The sequence below is a fragment of the Tricharina praecox genome, assembly GCF_024521635.1.
Source record: "Tricharina praecox strain CBS 144465 chromosome Unknown BZA05scaffold_16, whole genome shotgun sequence".
In the NCBI taxonomy this organism is placed as follows: domain Eukaryota; kingdom Fungi; phylum Ascomycota; class Pezizomycetes; order Pezizales; family Pyronemataceae; genus Tricharina; species Tricharina praecox.
The window spans coordinates 370,188-388,543 of NW_026250418.1; the positions used below are offsets into that span (position 1 = coordinate 370,188).

An 18,356-nucleotide genomic window follows, 5' to 3' on the forward strand; every position below is an offset into this window, starting at 1 on the left:
TGATTCTATTGTAACAAATACACGTGCCAGTTCCGTCAAGTTCATTCAATTGTACTTCAGACTTTTCTTCATGAGGAGTGACTCATTCGTGTCGTTTCAGCGGGCGATAGTTACTCTAGAACATAGCAATCGGTGCCCCTTGTTAGAAGGACTCGTGGAGGCGATTCGCTGGAACGATCGAGATGGTGTCAAGTGGTATGTTCGGTCTAGGAGCTATTGGTACAAGAGAGAGAGAAAGAAAACCAAACTTGGACCTACCGCACCGAATGTTCCAAGCACCCACCACCGGTCCTCTGAATGGCTAGTGAACTATTCACAGAAACACACTCGTCCCCACACTCCCCTCTGTCCGTTCCGCTGGACTCCCCGTTAGCAGCGACTGTGCCCGACCAGTCTATGCAAGTACGGGTCCATGATTTGGACCAACCTGAACTGGTTATCTTAATGGTCCGAACTGGTATGTAGAAGCTGATAAAGTACCAGTAGAGGAACTATCGGGAACACATGTACGCCGTTGACTGCAGATTTAGCCACGGCTGCCTTGACAAACCAGCTTTCCAAATGGAAGGCCTTCCCCTAACTAACCGAAACTGCCCCGTTTCTCTGAGATGCCTCACAGTGCTTAATCCAGTTCGCTGGACGATGATGGTGAAGATAGCCCATCTGGATCTGGACCCTTACTGCACTCATTGTGACTCCCATAGGTATTTATCCTTGCCCTTTGCCACTCATCGGCTCCGATACGATGTCGTAATCACTTAGCGAGACTCGCGCACCCCTACAAGAACCCGCTATACGCGTCTCCCCGTCTCGAGTGCCATTTCACCACACTCCACGGTCCTCTTCTTCAACGGATCTTCACGTTCCGACGCCCCCGCTCGGTCTCAACACCGACAACATGCCCCCCAAACCAAAAACCCCCGCTACCACGAAAAAGGAACCTCCAAAGACCCAAACTCTCATCGCCAGCGCCAACACCGGCCTCACTTTTACCCGGCGACCTGTCGTCGCCTCACCGGCGACAGCGACGGCGACTCCACGACAGGGAAAGCTCTCCGCGTTCGGCTTCGCAAAGAAGAAGAAAGATGTGGTGGAGAAGAAGGGTGTGGAGAAAGAGGAGGTGATTGTGCAGGAAACGCAGTTCGCCGGGTTGACGCAGAGTCCCGGGTTCGAACCTTCCGACGGCGAGGATGAGGATGAAATGGGCACGGGACTGAAGCCGAGGTTCGAAGGCGTCGCTAGGAGGCGGGGAAGTCGGAAGGAAGTGATGAGGATGGCTACGCCGCCGTTGACGGAAGACGCTACGCCGCCGTTGCCGATGGACGTCGTCAGAGAAGCACAGCTTGGGGTCGGCAGACGAGGGGAGCGTCAGGCCGTCGAAACCCCGCCGACGCTGCGGAAACGGAAGATCGAGACCGAGACACAAGACCCGACGCCGTCACCGACGGTGAGACGGAAGAGGAACATCACCCCCACCCCGTCCCCGCCTCCGCCTCCGCCTCCGCCAATACCGCACGATGATAGAGTCCTCATGCCGCCGCCTCCCGTAACACCAAAGCGTCCCGCGAACAAAAAGTTTCCGGACGAGATACCGTGCTCGCAGAGCCCCGTGCCTAGCCCGCTTAAGACGCAGGTAACGCCGGGGAAGTTCGAGATGCCGGTTTCGCCGTTGAAGGCCAGGAGCGTAGCCTCAAGGACTGTAGTGAGGAGTAGTCAGTGGTACGAAAATGAGGATACTCAGGGCGTTTTTGACTCGGTGGAGGCTGGGGATGCATCACCGCTCTCGCCGCTGCCAAAGACAACGCCTGAGCCGCTGGGATTCGATATGCCGAAGCATAAACAGAAGCATAAGCCCCCGTTCCCCCCTCCTATGGATCCAGTCTCCACCGGTTTCTCCTCACAAATCCAAACTCCCGCCACTCCCCCACACCCATCTCCCCGCACCCCTCCAGCCGCACGAACACCACCGGGCATCGTGCCGGAAACACCACCGCACCCGGCTTCCCAGCGTTATCAAGGAATAAACCAAGCAACCGCCTCCTCCGCCAGCGCTCTCTCGCCCAAAGCGTTCTTTTCGCAGACGCAGTCACAAACCCAGGGCTCACATCGGCATCCATCGCGCTCACCGAGCAGAACAGCCACGACAGCCACGACGCTGTTCTTCTCCACCGCGCGCGAGATGCCATCCCCAAGCAAGCCCAGCCCGGCAAAACACCATACCCCTCCCAGGCCAGATATAGAAGACGGAGAGGAAGACGACGACTTCGACCTGGACTTGGACCTGGACCTGGACCTGGACCTGGACTCGCAGCCAATACGCTACCCCATCACCGTCTCGCCCACTGTCTCGCTGCACTCCACTCTCACGCCCACCCACTCCTCCTCCGACGATACGGAAGAAGAAGAAGAAGACCCACCGCAATCGTTCCACCCCGTGCGCACCCAGCAGTTCTCAGAGAGTATGTATGTGCGCAAGTTCGACGACGACGACGAGGAGGAGGAGGAGGAGGAGGAGGCGCGGCGGCGGGGAGGGAGGAAGGATAGGGAAGGGTGGAGGGATGCCGAAGACATTACTACCAGTCAGTTGCTCCCCGACACCTTGATGGAGACGTTTCCGCTGCCGGATAGTTGGGAGGAGACGCAGTAGGTAATGGTGAGCCCGGGCGTTGGTTGAGATCACGATGAATGGGATGGGATGGGCCGGGAAGGGGGTTACATCGTGGCTTTTCTTTGGCGGTCATCAAGTATATGTGTGTATCATATGAGCGTCGCTGTCCGGTACAGCTTCTTTTAAGTTTTCGGGCACGTATCGGAATGGATCGGGAGCATTCGGCCTTGCGGTTTCTCTCTCTCTCTCTTGAGAGAACGGATGGAATGATTGGGCCACATAGGTAAAGTACTAGGTTAAAAGTTATCGCCAGAGGGCCGTTTTACACCAAAAATGGCCACTTTCACACGACTAAACTCATCCTTCCTCTGACAGAAAAATATTGTGTCTTTCACAAACGCCGTAAAATCATAAACCCTCTCATATATGAAAAAAAAGTTGACCGCTTTTAGTCAAAATTGGTGGCTTTCGATGGGGGTTTGTGCATGACTTGAACGGCAATTCCGCATTTTGTATGGGGCTCCCAAACAAAAAGTTGCACGACAACCAGCGAAAACCATAAATTTTTCTCCTGAGCCGCATTGCTCAACCACAACTGCTTACATTTGCGAGCCAGTTTCTTATAAGATCACCTAGGCTGTTAACAAGGACTTCCAATTGCCCAATATTTTTTACAGTGTGTTTGGGACGCAGAATCTGTGGTTGAAAATGGATAGCCTGGAGACAATGGGACTTGGGTTAGCCGCATAACTTCGCATAAAATATTGATTTCTTTTAGCTAGAAATTTGTCGAAGCTGGACATGTATCTAATCATCCTGTACGCAAATTGATATTACTTTCTATTGTGTGGTTGTGGTGTTCGAGAGGTCTAGATGTGTGGTGTGGTGGTCTCGTAGGGGCGAGTGGCGATAACTTTTGACTTGGTACTTTAGGTTCCTTCGTTCGAGCAGACATCTTGATTAGAGTACATAGAAGAGTAGACATAATACAGAATACCGAAATCATCATAGGAAATAGAGCATGGTGGGAGGATGTTGACCGGATACAATCATAATCTTCACAATACAGTGCCATGAGCGTCACGCATCCCTAACCGTGGAACGATGCAAGACGTTGATCACCCGTATATGGTTATTTACACAAGATATTTAGAGAAAGTAAACGTGAAAACAGAAGCAGTGCCAGTGAAGAGCGTCGCAGCGGTAACAGGATAAGAAGCCAGAAGTAGAAAAGTAGAAAAGTTACCTAATGGAATTGGACCGGGGAAAAACAGAACATTTCCATCACCACCAACGATTAAAGCCCCAAATCCAACGAACCCGAACCAGCCAGCCAACCGAACAGCACATAAAAGAACCGAACCAGAGCACAAAACCGCAAAGTAAAAAAAGAGGTAGAAAGCAAAGACAAAAGAACCAGAACCCATCAATTTCGCCCTTCTAACCATGGTTTCCCCAGATTTCCAGCAAGCAACCATCCCCATGCGCGACCCCCTATCCCACATGACAGAAAATAGAAACACAAGAAAAGAAAAGGGATACCGTATTATTCCGTTATGACAGATGGAACGCGCCCTGTCCTTCCTTGACCGCCACCCTCATACGGTCCCTCAGGATGTCGAGCGTGGTGTAGTCAGGAAGCTTGAGATAGTTCACACACGTCATAACACTGGGGAGGTAGTCGTCCGAGGTGTATGGAGGCTCGCTGGCCTTGCATACCACTGTCAGTAGAGGCGTCAAGCTCTTGAAACCTGTTCCAAGTTAGCACCCGAAGAATCATCAGACCGAGTGACAGCACTTACCACCAATAGGAAGCTTCGGGCTACCAGTGACAAACTGGAGGAACTCGCGGCGCTCGGACGGGTTGTACTCGCTCATGACCTGCAGCAAGTTGCGAACTGTCTTGCTGTCCATGTTAAAGCCGTGATCTGCCTTCATCGAGTCCATCAAAGCTACGCAGTATGTCAGAAATCTGTCCGGGGAAATACGGAAAAGCCATCACTCACTCTCAAGAGACCAGTCCTCATCCACCTGGCCGAATAACATGACTAACTCGTCGGGAGTAAACGACCTCAACGCGTTGTACGGGAAGACCTGGGAGAATCCAGCACGGAACGCTTCGACCTGTTTCTGGACTCCACTTCCGAGAGTCATGCCGATCACCTTATCGACGTATTCAGCAACGTTATGGATGGTAACTTTAACATCCCCACCGTTCGGTACGAGTTCAATCTCATCGTATCCAGGCAACGTGAAGTAGATCTCCAGATCCTCAACCTGAGTACCATCAACGGTAATCTCCTTAAGGCGTTCCTGCTTGCCTCGAGTAGTGAGGACAGGATTCTCATCGACCGCCTTTTTGGCCATGGCAAACTTTCGGAGGAGTTTCAAGGACGAAGCGAGATCTTTGTCGACGGTCTTGACAGCTCCCAGAGATGGCGGAACGGCCGAATCACAGTTGGCTCCAGTGCGGAAGAAGGTAGGGTTGAAAAAGATGTCGATGATGCGAGAGTCCAACATGGAACGCGCCACAAACTTGCCCATAATCTTAAACAGATGCAGCACCTTCTTTCCATTGTCTGAATTGGCCATCTTCTCGTCCATCGGCGCCGGAAACAGGCCCTGGTGTCCAAACGCATACTCACTGTCGTTCTGAGAATCGTTCTCACGCCACAGCTTGAGTTTCTTGCTAACGAATGCCCTAGAGACGCTAGAGTAGAACTCAAGTGTCGGTCCAAGTCCGGTTCCCACTTCTTCGAAGTACTCAACCTCCAAAACACTCGGGGATGCGCCGTAGATCTCCATGACCTTGATTGCAGACTCGAGAATGCGTTCTCTCGATATTCGGACCTTCTGCCGCTGCAGCCTTCCGAGGAATGGTCGGTTGTCATCACGGTGACGATCTTGGCGGGAATCTCCGGTTTGCTGCGAGTTCTGCCATCTCGTCATGGAACGGGAGTATCCAAATGACGTTGACTGTAGGTACAAGTGCCGGGTCTCGAAGGGGAAGAGGAAAGGGTAGAAGCGGGACAAGTCTTCGGACCATGTGGGAAGACAAGCGCTTGCAACGATCAAGGGCTCCTCGAGCTGGCGGTTGAGTTTGGCAGTCAATTTAGTGTTGACGAACTGGCTGAGCGGCTGCAGTTGGGGCTTGTCGACCTCAGTGTCCTGGAAGACGTCATCGATGTTTGCGTTGAGCGCATGCAGAATGCTGAGCAACTGCATGATCGACGAAGTAATCTTGTTCTTGTCCAAAGAAGCCGGAATAGCTGTGGACTGCGTCTGAGAGTTGTCGGGGACAGGCGACAACGGTCCATCAGGTGGAGCGGCTCCAGGCACTCTACGAAACGTGATGGGGTGAACTGCTGACCAGATGTTTCTGTACGACGGCTCCTCTGAACCGGCATTCCGATCCAACTGCACCGCCTTGTAGATGGTCATATCGTTGGAGATAGTATGTCCATTGATAGTGAATTCGATATGCCAGTCATTTACCGATGCATAAGTGGTCTTGGTCGCCTTCGGGGAAGCTGTGGAAGGCCCAGACAAAGGAGTAGTAGCACTAGCGCCAGAAGGCGTTGCCACACGGGTTCCATCCTCTTTGCGAGCAGTCACCTTTCCACCGGCAACTTCAACATTGACGGCGCCAGTTTCTGGTTCAGGCTCATCGTCCATTTCCCGGTCGAGATCGTCAAGTACAGCATCCATGTCACCCATCTCATCATCGTCGTCGTCGTCATCTGGCACAGGGCGCTCATCCATACACTCCAACCGTTCCTGGGAGCGTGTGGCGGGTGGTTTCGGCGGCGCTGAAGCAGATGACCCTGGGACGGCACCTGAAGAGGTCCTTCCGGTGCTACGGCGCTTCGCGGGTTTAGCAGCCGGCGTAGGCGCGGACGATGAAGATGCGCCCTCGGCGGGAGGAGCTGGTGCAAGCAATCCCGACGTTCCGGGATGTGGCAAACCAGCAGCAGCAGCAAACGCCGCCAATGCACCCGACAGTCCGCCAGACCGATCACGACGAGCACGAGGCCTCTCCGAAATATAAATGCGGGGCTTCAAGTAATCGTCCAGAGCCTTAAAGGTTGCGATAGCGTGAATGGACACCATGATGTTCCGGTAAGATTTGGGAATGTCAGATCCTTCTTCTGCTACAAGCTTGAGACGGAGCTGCTTGGCGAGCATTGAGGCACTGCTCCGATTGCCTTCGTAGTTCTGGTGAACGGTGACAACCTCGAAGTGTTCGGACCGGCTAAGCAAGTCCTGCAACTTCTTGACGAGTACGCCGAATGGTGAATCATCTCTCTCCTTTTGCATGAAAATCTCCAAGAACGAACGGCGAGTTCCGGCATCGTCCATACCTTCCCCATCGTCAGTATATATTCTCACTCAACGCAAGGCATCACATACCGGGAGTGTTCTCCAAAACGGAAAGCAAGGACTCGACTATGCCGGAGTTCATCAATTCAAAGCTGGAGATGGATTTGAGTGCATCTGAGCTAAAGAAGCCAGCCAGCTGCTCGAATAACTTGGCAGGCTGCTTCTCCGTCTTCAAGCCCTCGGAGAGGGTGCTCAACGACTTCATAATCTCCTTGGCCCTGGTCTTCATAGTAGTTGCTTCTTCCTTGTCATGAACTTCCATAAACTTCTTGGCCTGAAGAGTGAGCGCGCTATCCATCGCGATGATCAATTCCGAGACATGTGATGGCTCATGTCTTGAAGACGACGATGACCTGGAACTAACAGGAGAAGAGCCCATGTGATCCTCATCCACCGATTCGTCGGACGGGTCTTCCTCAAGGTTGAGGTGTACGGATTCGGGCAACTTCGATGCCAGCTTCTCTATCTCGGAGATTACGCCCTCCCTATAGAAGTGGTAGCGGTATACATCAGGTACACGACGCAACAGCAGCTCGGCCGCATCCATCGCACTAAGAACCAGGGTCGGATGGTCTTGCTGATGGAGGATAGTGGCAAGATGAGACGCAAACTGAATACCGGAAAGTGCTTCCTTCAGGATATCTGTGTCCATGTTCGAAATCATCTTCAACTGGGCGGTCAGAACCTTCTGTCGAACATTAAGATTCACAGTGCTGGTGTATGCATCTGTCAAAGTGGGAAGCAGGATCCCTGCAAACCGTTTCAGTGCAGGTTTGTTCTCCTTAAGCAGGCGTCGGCGCAAATCATCTGGTGTCTCTTTTTCCTCGGTCTTGGAAGTCGAGGAACGCCTCCGACGAACTTTTGGTGAGGCAGAATCAGCTAATTGATTAGATCGCAGGTCTGTGGATACGACAAATGTAAACTTACTCTTGATGCCTGGGAGGAGCTCGCAAATCACGTTCAGCGTCTCAAAGATTTGTTCGCGAGGCTTGTGAATCAGCGCCTGCATAGTCATGACAGAGTCGGTCTTGAGATGCGGGTTGTCGCCCTCCGGGGGAGATATGCCCGTCAAGATCTGGTACAGAGTGTCCACAATGTTCATCTTGAGAAGCTCCACGGCAAGTGTAGGGCTGGCTTTTGCAGTGATGGACAACACTCGCAAAAACTGCGTGTGAATGTGTGTACCGACAATGTTGGTAGTGCCGGGCAAAAGAAGCTGCAAAATAGCTTTCAGCAGATCCTTTGACATCAACTGTTCGAGTTTGTCGGGTTGATGACGGAAGCTCTCGGCGATACGTGCAACACACTGGCAGCCCTGCTCGACAACTTTCTGGTCGCTGCTCCTCAAGACATTACGCAATGTTTCCATTACATCCCGGACTGTCGTAAAACAATCTTCGGGGATGCTGCGGCAGCAGTTGGCAGCAGTCGTCACGGCAGTCCGCTGAACGTTCGTAGCAAAGAAGTCCAGGTATGTCAGACACGCAGTGAGACCACCTTCACGGACGATCGAAGTCGGATACTCCACCGAGATCTTCTCCAAAGTCTATCAAACCATTAGCATATAAGCTTTCGAAGTTGGGACAAGCGCGTCTCACGCTCAGGGCTTGCTCTGCAAGATCAATGTACTGGATCTCCATCAACTTAGCACACAGGACCGGTACAGCACCTCCATACACCACGTTCGCCGTTGCGGCGGGCAACGCCTCCATCAAGTTTGCGATACAACGACATGCGAGGAGCATCATTTCCGGATTCTCGCCATAGGGACCCTGATCTTGCATCAAACTAACTAACTCCTTCACAAACTGGTCGGGAGAGAAATGTCCGGACAGGTTGTCCTCGGTGGATACTAGCAACAGCTCTGCCAGGCTCTGCAGAGCAATCAATTGTGCCGAGGGGTCATCCTTCTGTCGCAAATTCTCAAGAATGTCCCGGAGGCGTGAGGAGATTCCAGATACGAGTCCCGAAAGCGCACGTAGTGTACTGGAGAGATTGGCACCACCTCCGCCCAAGTAGCTGCCATCGAACACATCGTCCTCGTCCTCATCGTCGTCGTCCTCATCCCTGTCATAGTCCTCCTCTCCATATCTCTCGTCGTCATCATCACCTTCCTCATCCTCTCCAGAGCGATCGGCCATGTCCTCGTCATGGTCGGGATCCTCCACTTCGTGACGCAGATTAGCTTCTCCCATAACCACGTCGTGATCAGATGGGGCCGTAGCAGGAGCCGGAGGTGGAGGTGGAGGGGGAGGTGGAGGCTGAGTTGGCTTCTTTGTTCGGCTCGAGGGTATCGATTTTGAAGTGTCTGCGAGTACGAGTATCGTCAGTCGAAAGCCCGAGCGGAAAGGCAGCAAGCGAGAGGAAGAGAGATAGAGAACTAACCTGGTGTTGGCTTCTGATTCTGATTACCTTTTCGCCTCGAGGAAGCACTCTGACGCTGTGGTGGTTGATTTGGCTCGTTCATTCTGGGGCACCAACTAGCTCAGTACCCCGCCTATAGATAGATGAAATGCAAAGGGGAATGAAGGGGGGAAGGGGGAGGCGAAATTGCAACAATACCCTTGGTCAGCCATCTCGGGTTTCTTCTCTCTATGACGTCTCTGCGGCTGAGACTTTGCTGGTGGTTGCTGCGCGGTCGTCTTTGAGCGCTTCTTGTGAGGTGACTGTGAGGGACCCGCAGAAGCTGTAGGTGGTGGTGGCGGGCTGGCCTTTGCTTTCCGCTTACGAAGGTTTCGAGTAGTGGTAGAAGTGGATTCGGCTGCAGCTGGAGGGTTTGCTGGGGAGGTGTTCTGAGCCGGGGCGGGTAAGGCTGCGCCGCTAATGTCACTCGCCGTGGAACGGGTGACTCTGCGAGTGGGCATGAATAAATGAACGCTTGAAACTGTGCGGGACGCTGAGTGTGGTGCGTGCGTAGGTAGTAGGTTGGATGGACGGTGTATGGAACGGGACAAATGACGAGAAGAAATAGTAGATATCTACCTCAAGGTCGAACGGAGGCGTGGAGAAGATCTCGTTGCCGAATTTGTTGGAGATCTCTGGTCTGGGTTGGCCGTAGATGATGCAGGCAATGCTTCCGGTTGACGTGTTGCTCTAGGCTCCATGCGAAGCCGCCATCAAGCAGAAGAGGGTGTTGGTATGAGGAAGTCCAGCGATCGACTCTTCAGAAAGAGACGTGGCGATAAGGAGAAACCTGTGAGTTAGAGCTGGGTGTGGGGCGGGAGGGGGGTGTGGGTGGTGGGTGGTGAGTGGTGGGCGGTGGGTGGTGGGTGGTGGGTGAGTGGGGGGGGGAGGTTGTCAGGTAGGAGGTAGGTAGGCGAGGCGAAGGATCTTCCGGGGAACAGAAGATGGGATCGAGCTAGCGAGTGTTTGAAACTCTGGAAGTGGCGTTAGAGAAAGAGAGGGTAAGGTGGAAGAGTAAGTCGGTTGTGAAGGAAGGTTGGAGATGGTAGTGGCAGTTGGTGGAAGTGTGTCGGTGGTGGTGGTCGGTGGCGGTAGGTTGTTGGTGATGTGGAGGAGGACGGATGGATGGATGATCTGGGTCCAGGTGGTTGCTGGCCTGTGCGACTTCCCGCCGACAACTCTGGGGCTGGATTAGGTGATGTGATGTGATGATGAGAGCACAAGTCCGAAATACGACACTAGCACAGATATAAGGACGTGACGGTCCGGACACAGCGTGAATCGTGATTACGGCAAAGGAATCGAAACTAGGCGAACGAGACATGGCAGCAAGCAAGCAAGCGACGTTGACTCTACTGCTTTCCGGGGGGTCGTCTCTGATCTTTGATTCTAGAAAAGAAGTGACTACTACATTCCACTACGAAGACTCTTCCACGAAACGAAACTCATGTGTATAGATCGTTGGACCTAGTTATAAAACGACTTTCTCTCGTATGTTACAGGCGTATCTGGAGCGGCGCCCACGCGTGTCGACCCCCAGCAGCAGGAAAGAGCCGCAATAAACTGCGTGCGCGGCGTCGAAACTTTCTGTTGGCGCGAATCGCGCTAGGTAGATCGGAAAGCTGTGGCATGGTTGCGGGCAGGCATCGCGGCGAGATACATCCGTGCATCACGCGTACAATATCCCGGAGGCTGTCGGAAGCGATTCACGTGGTGTCACTCGGTTGGAATTGCCATGGATGGCCGCTCGGCTCTGCAAAGGTTGATTTTCCTCTGTGGGAGCCCGGCGAAGTGCCTTGGGAGAGAGAGACAGTCCATTTAGCTCTTCGCGATAAGAAATGATGACGGCAAGCAGTCGGCTTGCCGCCGAACTCTACTAGAAAATAGGCGTCGGTCTTGATTGATTGGAGCCAACGGAAACGAATGATCCATGGCAAATGGGCTGAATGCACACTGTCCAACGAATGACGAATTCCAGTGGCTTGAAACGAACCTGAGTGCGTCTCAACGGTAAGGCTGTGGAGCACTCCCTCGGAGCTCTTTGTGATCTATTCGCTGCATCTAGGATTCCGAATGCGTCACCTTTATGGGGCGGCCGACCTTCACTACGGTAGTAGCCGACCATGGTGACAAAACAGACGCCATCAACACTATTGCAGGTACGGTTCTAATCACTTCTTCATCCACTTCGAAGTTGAGGAAATCTCTGGTTTCTGGTTAGAGTTTGCATGTTGAGCTCGAAGAATTCGTTTCATGTGTTGGAAAGCTGTCCGAAGGTGCGTTATACCAGTACCTTCAAAATTCACCCATACATTTCTCTAATATGGTGCTATCAACCGACAGAGCATCGACATAGGCTCTAGCTTTGGCAACTCGTGGCAAAGTACCGCTTCACGGAGGAAAGTTTAACAAGCTACCGAGCAGCCGCTGAGCTCGAAAAGCTCTGAACAGCTCATCTCCACCTCCCAACGGACAGAGAACCCATAATATTCGGGCTCTATCTCCGTGGAATGAGCTATCCTCGCGGCCCGCCTTCGAGACATGCCAAGTAGACTTGGAAAGTGGAGAAGCCCAGCCATGTCATGTACTGTCTTCAAGTGTCGGTCGTTAAGTTCTGCCGTCGCTTAGATGGCTCTACTCAAGACGCAATGGAACTATCTGTTAGGTTTCCGCCTTTAGTTCAGCGCATTGAAATAGGTGCCATAGCACAACTATCAATCGGTGGGTGATTTTCTACGATCCGACATCCAGCGGCAGGTAATCTGGAGGTTTGCGACTCAACACATGCAGTATTTATGCAGTATTTACGCAGATTACCACGCTGACTCACACTGTCGGAGTTGCTTCGTGCCTACAGATTCTAGTAGGCTCGGCTTAAGTGGGTGACAGTGCCTCCGATAGTCCAGTCCAGCCCGTCTTTCGGCAAAAGTCGGACTGGACTGAGAGATTCAGTCCGGCTGGAGGCATGGGCTGGACTGGGCAGTCTGCGCAACTGGTAACTAGAGCTGGACGGACTGCAGTTGACTGGATGGACTGGTACTTTGAATGTAGGTTGAAAGAGTTCTGCGCGCTAGCCACATAGGAAGTTCGACCCAAAATTCCAGACGGTGGCAGTCTGTCAGTCGACTGTAGTCCGAGGCGGCAAAATTTGTGGACGGACCGAATTCAAATCGTCCTCCAATTGTATGGACTGGACCAGACTGATGCAGTCCGTTCAGCCCGGACTGCCGTCCGGGTTGGACTATCGGGAGCACTGAGTGGGTGATCGATACTCGGTATGACGAGAAGGGCCACTCACTTTCGTGTGGGTGAATGTGATTGTCAGCATTTCAACGCAAACTACTCCTTGAGGCTACGACGATTATCAACGACACGGAAGAGCGTATCGCGTCTCCCTTCGTCGTAGGAGGTGACCCACTACCCCGTCGCTTTCCTTAACAGCGAGAAAGTTGTGGGCCCCTTCAGTACATATATTGACAGCTTTGGAAACGTATCGAGAACCAATTCTTCCAGAAGGCACAAGCTGCTCTCAGATCAAGTCGGCGGTCTTCCTCCCGAAGTCATCTCTTCCGTCACTCGTCCTACATGACTCCATGACCTATCTCAGCCTTCGACGGCATGATTCTTCTCCAGAGACAGGAGTGTTCAAGAGTGCGGACTATTAAAGGATGTTTTGAATTCCTTTTAAATGACTCGGAGCCCGGTGGTTTGAGACAAGGCCACAGCTCTAATAGAAAGTGGATTTTGTAGTTTTTTTAGTTTCAAGTCTGCACAGTCGCTAGAGAATGAACGGTGTCGGATGATATTTGGTTGTAGCATGGCTGCGATTGTGAATTCCATCAGCCACATAACTGTGAATAATCGCAGCAGCCCGGCCACACAGATGTCGGACAATTCTGTATCCTCACCCTCTCAGTCTGTTCCGTCGTAGAATGAAGCACTAGCTGGGCTACGGATATCCCACAAACACCCACCTAGATCATCACATGCTTCTTGCGACGGCGAGAGTGAGGTCGACGGGAACGAGGAGTTTTGATAATTTATCGTGCTCGCTCCCCGGTCCCTTTCCCGAGCATGAATCGTGCTCTTTGTCGTAGAACTGTATGGGTGGGTTTGGTGGATCGATCACAGCGCATCACACCGGTTGCAACCATATATCGTCGCCTTGCAGGGTCGTGTCACTACCATTGAATGCTTATGCCGCCATAATCCAAATAGGCTGCACGCGATGAATGGGGAAACAAAAAAGAAAGAATGACACAATCCTACCTCCCTTCTCGCGCACCGCCACATCCTCCTAATCATTTCTCCCCACGGACTCCAAATTCCTGGCACAGAGAAGACATAGGCTACTCCCATGAATTACGGTACCGGCAGCGATTCCCTTTCACTCGTTACCTTGTCGGCACTGGCTGCTGAATCAGATAACAGGCTAGACACTCCAGGTCATGTCTTACGGGAAGATCGAGGCCGAGGACCCTCGTACCAATATCCATCTTCAACTTCAGCAGACTCGGCTTGACTAAATGCGAATATTCTCATACATCCTCCAGCAATGGAAAGCAAGAGAGAGATGGACCAGCTCGTCAAGCTGCCAACTACCTAGGCCTTCAGATACGGTTACCTTGGAAGAGGCGGGAAATCAAAGAGGGAAGACAAGTGGCGATCCGTAGGTACTTCGCGATTAGGATCTAGGATGCTCGGGTTGCTGTTTAGTTCATGGACTGAGTGGAATCAAAGACCAAGATACATCATACGAGGCTTCTGGATTCCTTGCCGGGTTCATTCGCGGGCTTCGTTCGGATCCAAACGGCCGACGATTCATGGCAGTTCACGAATCGCAATCATTTCCTCTCGATCTACGTTCCATTAGGCCCAATGCAGAGGCAGACCCGACACACTCATCCTTCGTAATAGACACTCTGGATTAGCACTTTAACTTTCGAAAGTTTCCCTTTGCATAACGACCTCGTGGCGCAGACGTTTGCTGCAACCTGTCATCGCCGCGGAGCGGACACGACAAAGCTGGAAGCCCGGATACCGGGATACCGGAGAAGTCACTCGAAGTAATGGCCTACTGGTAGCGCACCAGTGAGAGCGCGGGATACATAGAAGGATTCACCACATCCTCGCCCGCACTTTCGCCAGATGACCAGCACTTACACCACATCTTGAAGCCGATTCCCGCCGGTAGCATGACCAAACAAGGAGGCTTACACGCACGAATAATCCAAAGAACGGGAATGCCGTTGGCGAAAGAAAACAACCCCCGACACCGACACACCGATAATGATCATGCGAGCTCACGCACTACAAATCTCCTCTCGAACAGCTACCGCAACTTCTATGGCAAATCCAGCGCCATGCCCCACGCCTCAAAGCTACAGTCAATTCTTTTTTTAGCTTAATCATGACTGCATTCGACCTTATCAGATCATGGCAATACATAGCCGGTTCCGACAGTGACCTTTCTTCTCTCGGATGCTGCGGATCGAGTGCTGCCCTATGAGTCCGGTTCGGATGCACTTTCCGTTTACGGCTTCGTCCGTTTCCCCTTTTCACGATCTTTCACGATGCTCGTCGGGAGCCAAGCGGGTTGGGCGACGACGAACTTAGGTTGGCGGCATAAGCCCGTGGTTATCATGCATGCAGCCACCCGCACCAGAAGAACCGACCCTGGCGAAGGAAAAGCTTGAAAGCATCGTGAAGTCTACATGTGTAGGGCTGCACCAAGCACGAACATAAATAAACCAGTGCGTACCGGCAATCTGCTGCACGTCAAACGATCAAACCACTACCACGATGCCGCCACCATGCATAAAAGCTTCGTTCAACCAACCTGCAAAACAACAGCTGTGCGGAAACAACAACCACGCGGGAAAAAAACAACAACCACCTAGGAAAAAAACAACAACCGGAGGAAGACGAAAAACGAAACAACAAAGACAAGGAAATCGTGTACAAGACAAGCAGCCAGTCATGATAAGCGACATACCGGTAATAGTCTAGAATTGCAGTCGGTCGAGGACGTTCACAATCGACCACACCCATCACGGTCTCGGATCAATCCACCACGTAGTATGGCTTTGATTTCAACCTCGACCTCAAGCTTGAGCCGACGCTTCACACTCTCACCATCACCACCGAGTCCGAGTCCTCCCGACAAAGCGATCCCGAGGGAGGCACATAGTACATAATAATAAAAAAAGAAGCGACCTCGAAGGTCTAGATCCTGCAGGAATCTATCCATTTGCACCCTCGAGCTCAAAGGCTTAAAATCTCTCGGTCAGGTCGAGTCGAGTCACAACGGTTACCACCACCACTACCACCGCCACCGAAGTCACAGCCAGTCCAGCAAACGGGCATCAGCATGCGGAGACGCGAAGCGATAAGCATGTGCCTCGAGTATGCAGATTCACCGCGAGCTCTGGACGGAAAACCCAGGAAGATCAGCAACCCGATATTACCTTTGAGTACTTCCTCCGTCGGTATCAGAATCCGCTTCTCCCAAAAAATAATAAAAGAAAGCGCAAAGAACGCGGCAGATACGCCCAGAGCCAACCAGCACGTCACGCCTGTATCTCGTCGCAAAGAACACTCCGCTTCAGGTCGGACATGCAACTCCCAAGAGTCTGCACCACCACATCATGCATAGGTACTCTATGGATAAGCGGTGGAGGAGGCCTGGCCTGCGGCGGATACGGAAAAAATCCCAAGCCCTTCTTTTCTTCCTTCGTTTACGAGAGCGCTTCTAGAAGCCCCCCCTCCCCGCCACCGACGTCGAGCGACTAGCGAGATGGCTGTCGCAGGAAAATCTTTTCCTCACCACCGTCATCCCCCCTCCACCCGGGAAAAAAAATAAAAAAGTGCGAAGGTGTCGACGTGCCGTATCCGGACGTGCGAAGATTTCCTATGTGGCGGCCACCTCCGGTCGGGTCGGGAAGGCAGGTCCCGTGTAACCCCGCACGCACAAACACCGTCGCAGGTGATTGGCCAGTACGGACGTCGAGGCATGCCCGCAAGCCCGCGCGCAGATCCCCGCCCGGCCGCCCCCTGAGCCACTTTACTTTGTCGATCACTTCCCACTCCCGTCGTTAGAGCGGTACTTTCGGGACGGCCACTTGTGCTGTGGGGGAAAGTGGTTGGAGTTAGAGCTTACGCTTGCGCGAAAAAGACGACCATTCAAAATGACCGCGCTGCTGGAAGGTGGGGGAAACTAACTACCACTGTCCGATAACGCATACATAAACAACTTGAGGGATAAGAGTTTTCTGCGTGGCTGGATAGGAAGGTACGTCTGCTCCACCCTGATGGATACTTTACTTTTCAGGTCCGATGCTAACGTCTGCGAATAGGCACCGTATTTTTTATTTTGTTTGAAGTGCCGACATTCGACCACGCTATCTACATGTCACCGACAGCGCGTAACAAAGGGCTGGCCAGCCAACGATTGCCTCTGTGAGAAGGATATGCTAACACAATAGGGAGGAATACGAGGAGGAATCGTTGCGTCGAGACTTATGGCGGGAGGGAGGGAGTGAGACATGGAGAACCCACCCGCGACCATACTAAGGCAGGTATCCGCAAAGAGATCGCTAAAAGAACCACAGGAGATGTTGGTTGAAGATGGCGGAATGCTATGCTCCGTAGACAGGTATGCTTCAGGATGAACCAGTGATTATTACAAACATGAATGCCTGCCTGCCCCCGAAATGAAACCATCACTTCAATGCAGTTCGTGTCTCATCTCAGGCCCATGTCTTCCAATCCCAAATCTCCCAAATCTCCCCAGATCACATGGTCTCCACAGACCACAGACCAGAGACCACGGTGAACTATGAAGACGGAACTTGCTGTCTCGTCTCATCCCCCCGTGGGGAGACGGCGGGCTGGCGAATGGCACAGCAGACAGCCCATCATCTCCAGCCTCCATCTCCGACTGGAGGAGATATCCCTCGCCCACCAGCCAGCCAGCGACGACAGTAATCATCTCAACCACACTCCCTTATTCCTTATTCATTATTCCTTATTCTATCCTCACCAGACCTGCGTGCGCACGCAGTCATGGTTACTCTACATAACCGGTCACAAACCGCTACAGTCATAGTTACCTACATACCTGATATCTGCAATCCCCTCCCCTCCCACCTCAGAAGGTCACAAAAAATATCCTCCAGCGGGAAGGAAACAACACTTTCCCCGAACGTCAGCCTTTACGTACACACTCCTCTCGTCCGTAGAGCAGAGCAGAGCGCTGTAGAGCACCGTAGAGCACCGGCTTTCCGCATACACGCCGTGTACTCTGTAGACTGCCGCCATCTAGCCAGCTATCCATCCATCCAGAAGCCGGAAGCCAGAAGCCAGAAGCCAGAAGTCAGCAGCCAGAAGCCAGGAGCCAGAAGCCAGAAGCCCAGTAGATACGTACGCATTCCAGACCCCAGACTCCAGACTCCAGACTCCAGCGTATCCACGACATAAACCAAAAGAAACGAAAAGGAACAGAAAAGGAAAAGAAAAAACCGCTTCTTACAAGGCAGAAAGTGTAGGTACCGTATGTATGTAGATGTCGCCGCCAAAGGCCAGACCCATCGGCGAGGCGAGGCGAGGCGCTGAACGCCGGCGTATGTATATACTCTGAATCGAGTATCCCTTCTTCCTTCCTTCCGTACTTCCCCCCCCCCCCCCCCCCCCGCGAACCCCCCCTCAAATCACCGAATTCACCCTCCACCCCCCCCCCCCCCACCCTCGGTCAAATCAGGCTTGAGGTGTACATAGCCCGCCCTAGTAGGGCTGGGCTACCCTGCAGCACCGGTCCATGGAGATCCGAAAAACTGGCCCCTGCTCGGTTCGTAAGATTTCTTCAGAACAAGGACAAGGCAGGGGTAGCTAGCTGAGCCCAACCTTCTATTTTTCCATGCAGAGAAAATTGCAAGAGCTATGTGGAGTACCCATAGCTTTAGCTAAA

General features: G+C 52.6%; 3 protein-coding genes across 3 annotated transcripts; 1 reads left to right on the forward strand and 2 right to left on the reverse strand.

The window, feature by feature from the left end:
• Positions 1–277: 277 nt before the first annotated feature.
• On the forward strand, positions 278–2,981 carry BZA05DRAFT_76506 (uncharacterized protein). Its single transcript, XM_051488611.1, has 3 exons — positions 278–457; positions 531–704; positions 763–2,981. The coding sequence occupies exons 2-3, from the start codon at positions 562–564 to the stop codon at positions 2,645–2,647; spliced, it is 2,028 nt and encodes a 675-aa protein (XP_051338419.1). The 5' UTR covers positions 278–457; positions 531–561; the 3' UTR covers positions 2,648–2,981.
• Positions 2,982–3,635: 654 nt separating this feature from the next.
• Positions 3,636–4,366, reverse strand: BZA05DRAFT_76588 (uncharacterized protein). The gene has a single exon (XM_051488612.1). It carries the CDS (start codon positions 4,111–4,113, stop codon positions 3,745–3,747), a length of 369 nt encoding a protein of 122 aa, XP_051338420.1. The 5' UTR covers positions 4,114–4,366; the 3' UTR covers positions 3,636–3,744.
• On the reverse strand, positions 4,163–9,852 carry BZA05DRAFT_426061 (uncharacterized protein; the record flags this gene model as incomplete). Its single annotated transcript, XM_051485990.1, has 9 exons — positions 4,163–4,359; positions 4,411–4,560; positions 4,615–4,771; positions 4,808–6,969; positions 7,019–8,534; positions 8,587–9,132; positions 9,187–9,296; positions 9,374–9,456; positions 9,551–9,852. 9 exons carry the CDS (start codon positions 9,850–9,852, stop codon positions 4,163–4,165), a joined length of 5,223 nt encoding a protein of 1,740 aa, XP_051338421.1.
• Between the last annotated feature and the right edge of the window lie 8,504 nt (positions 9,853–18,356).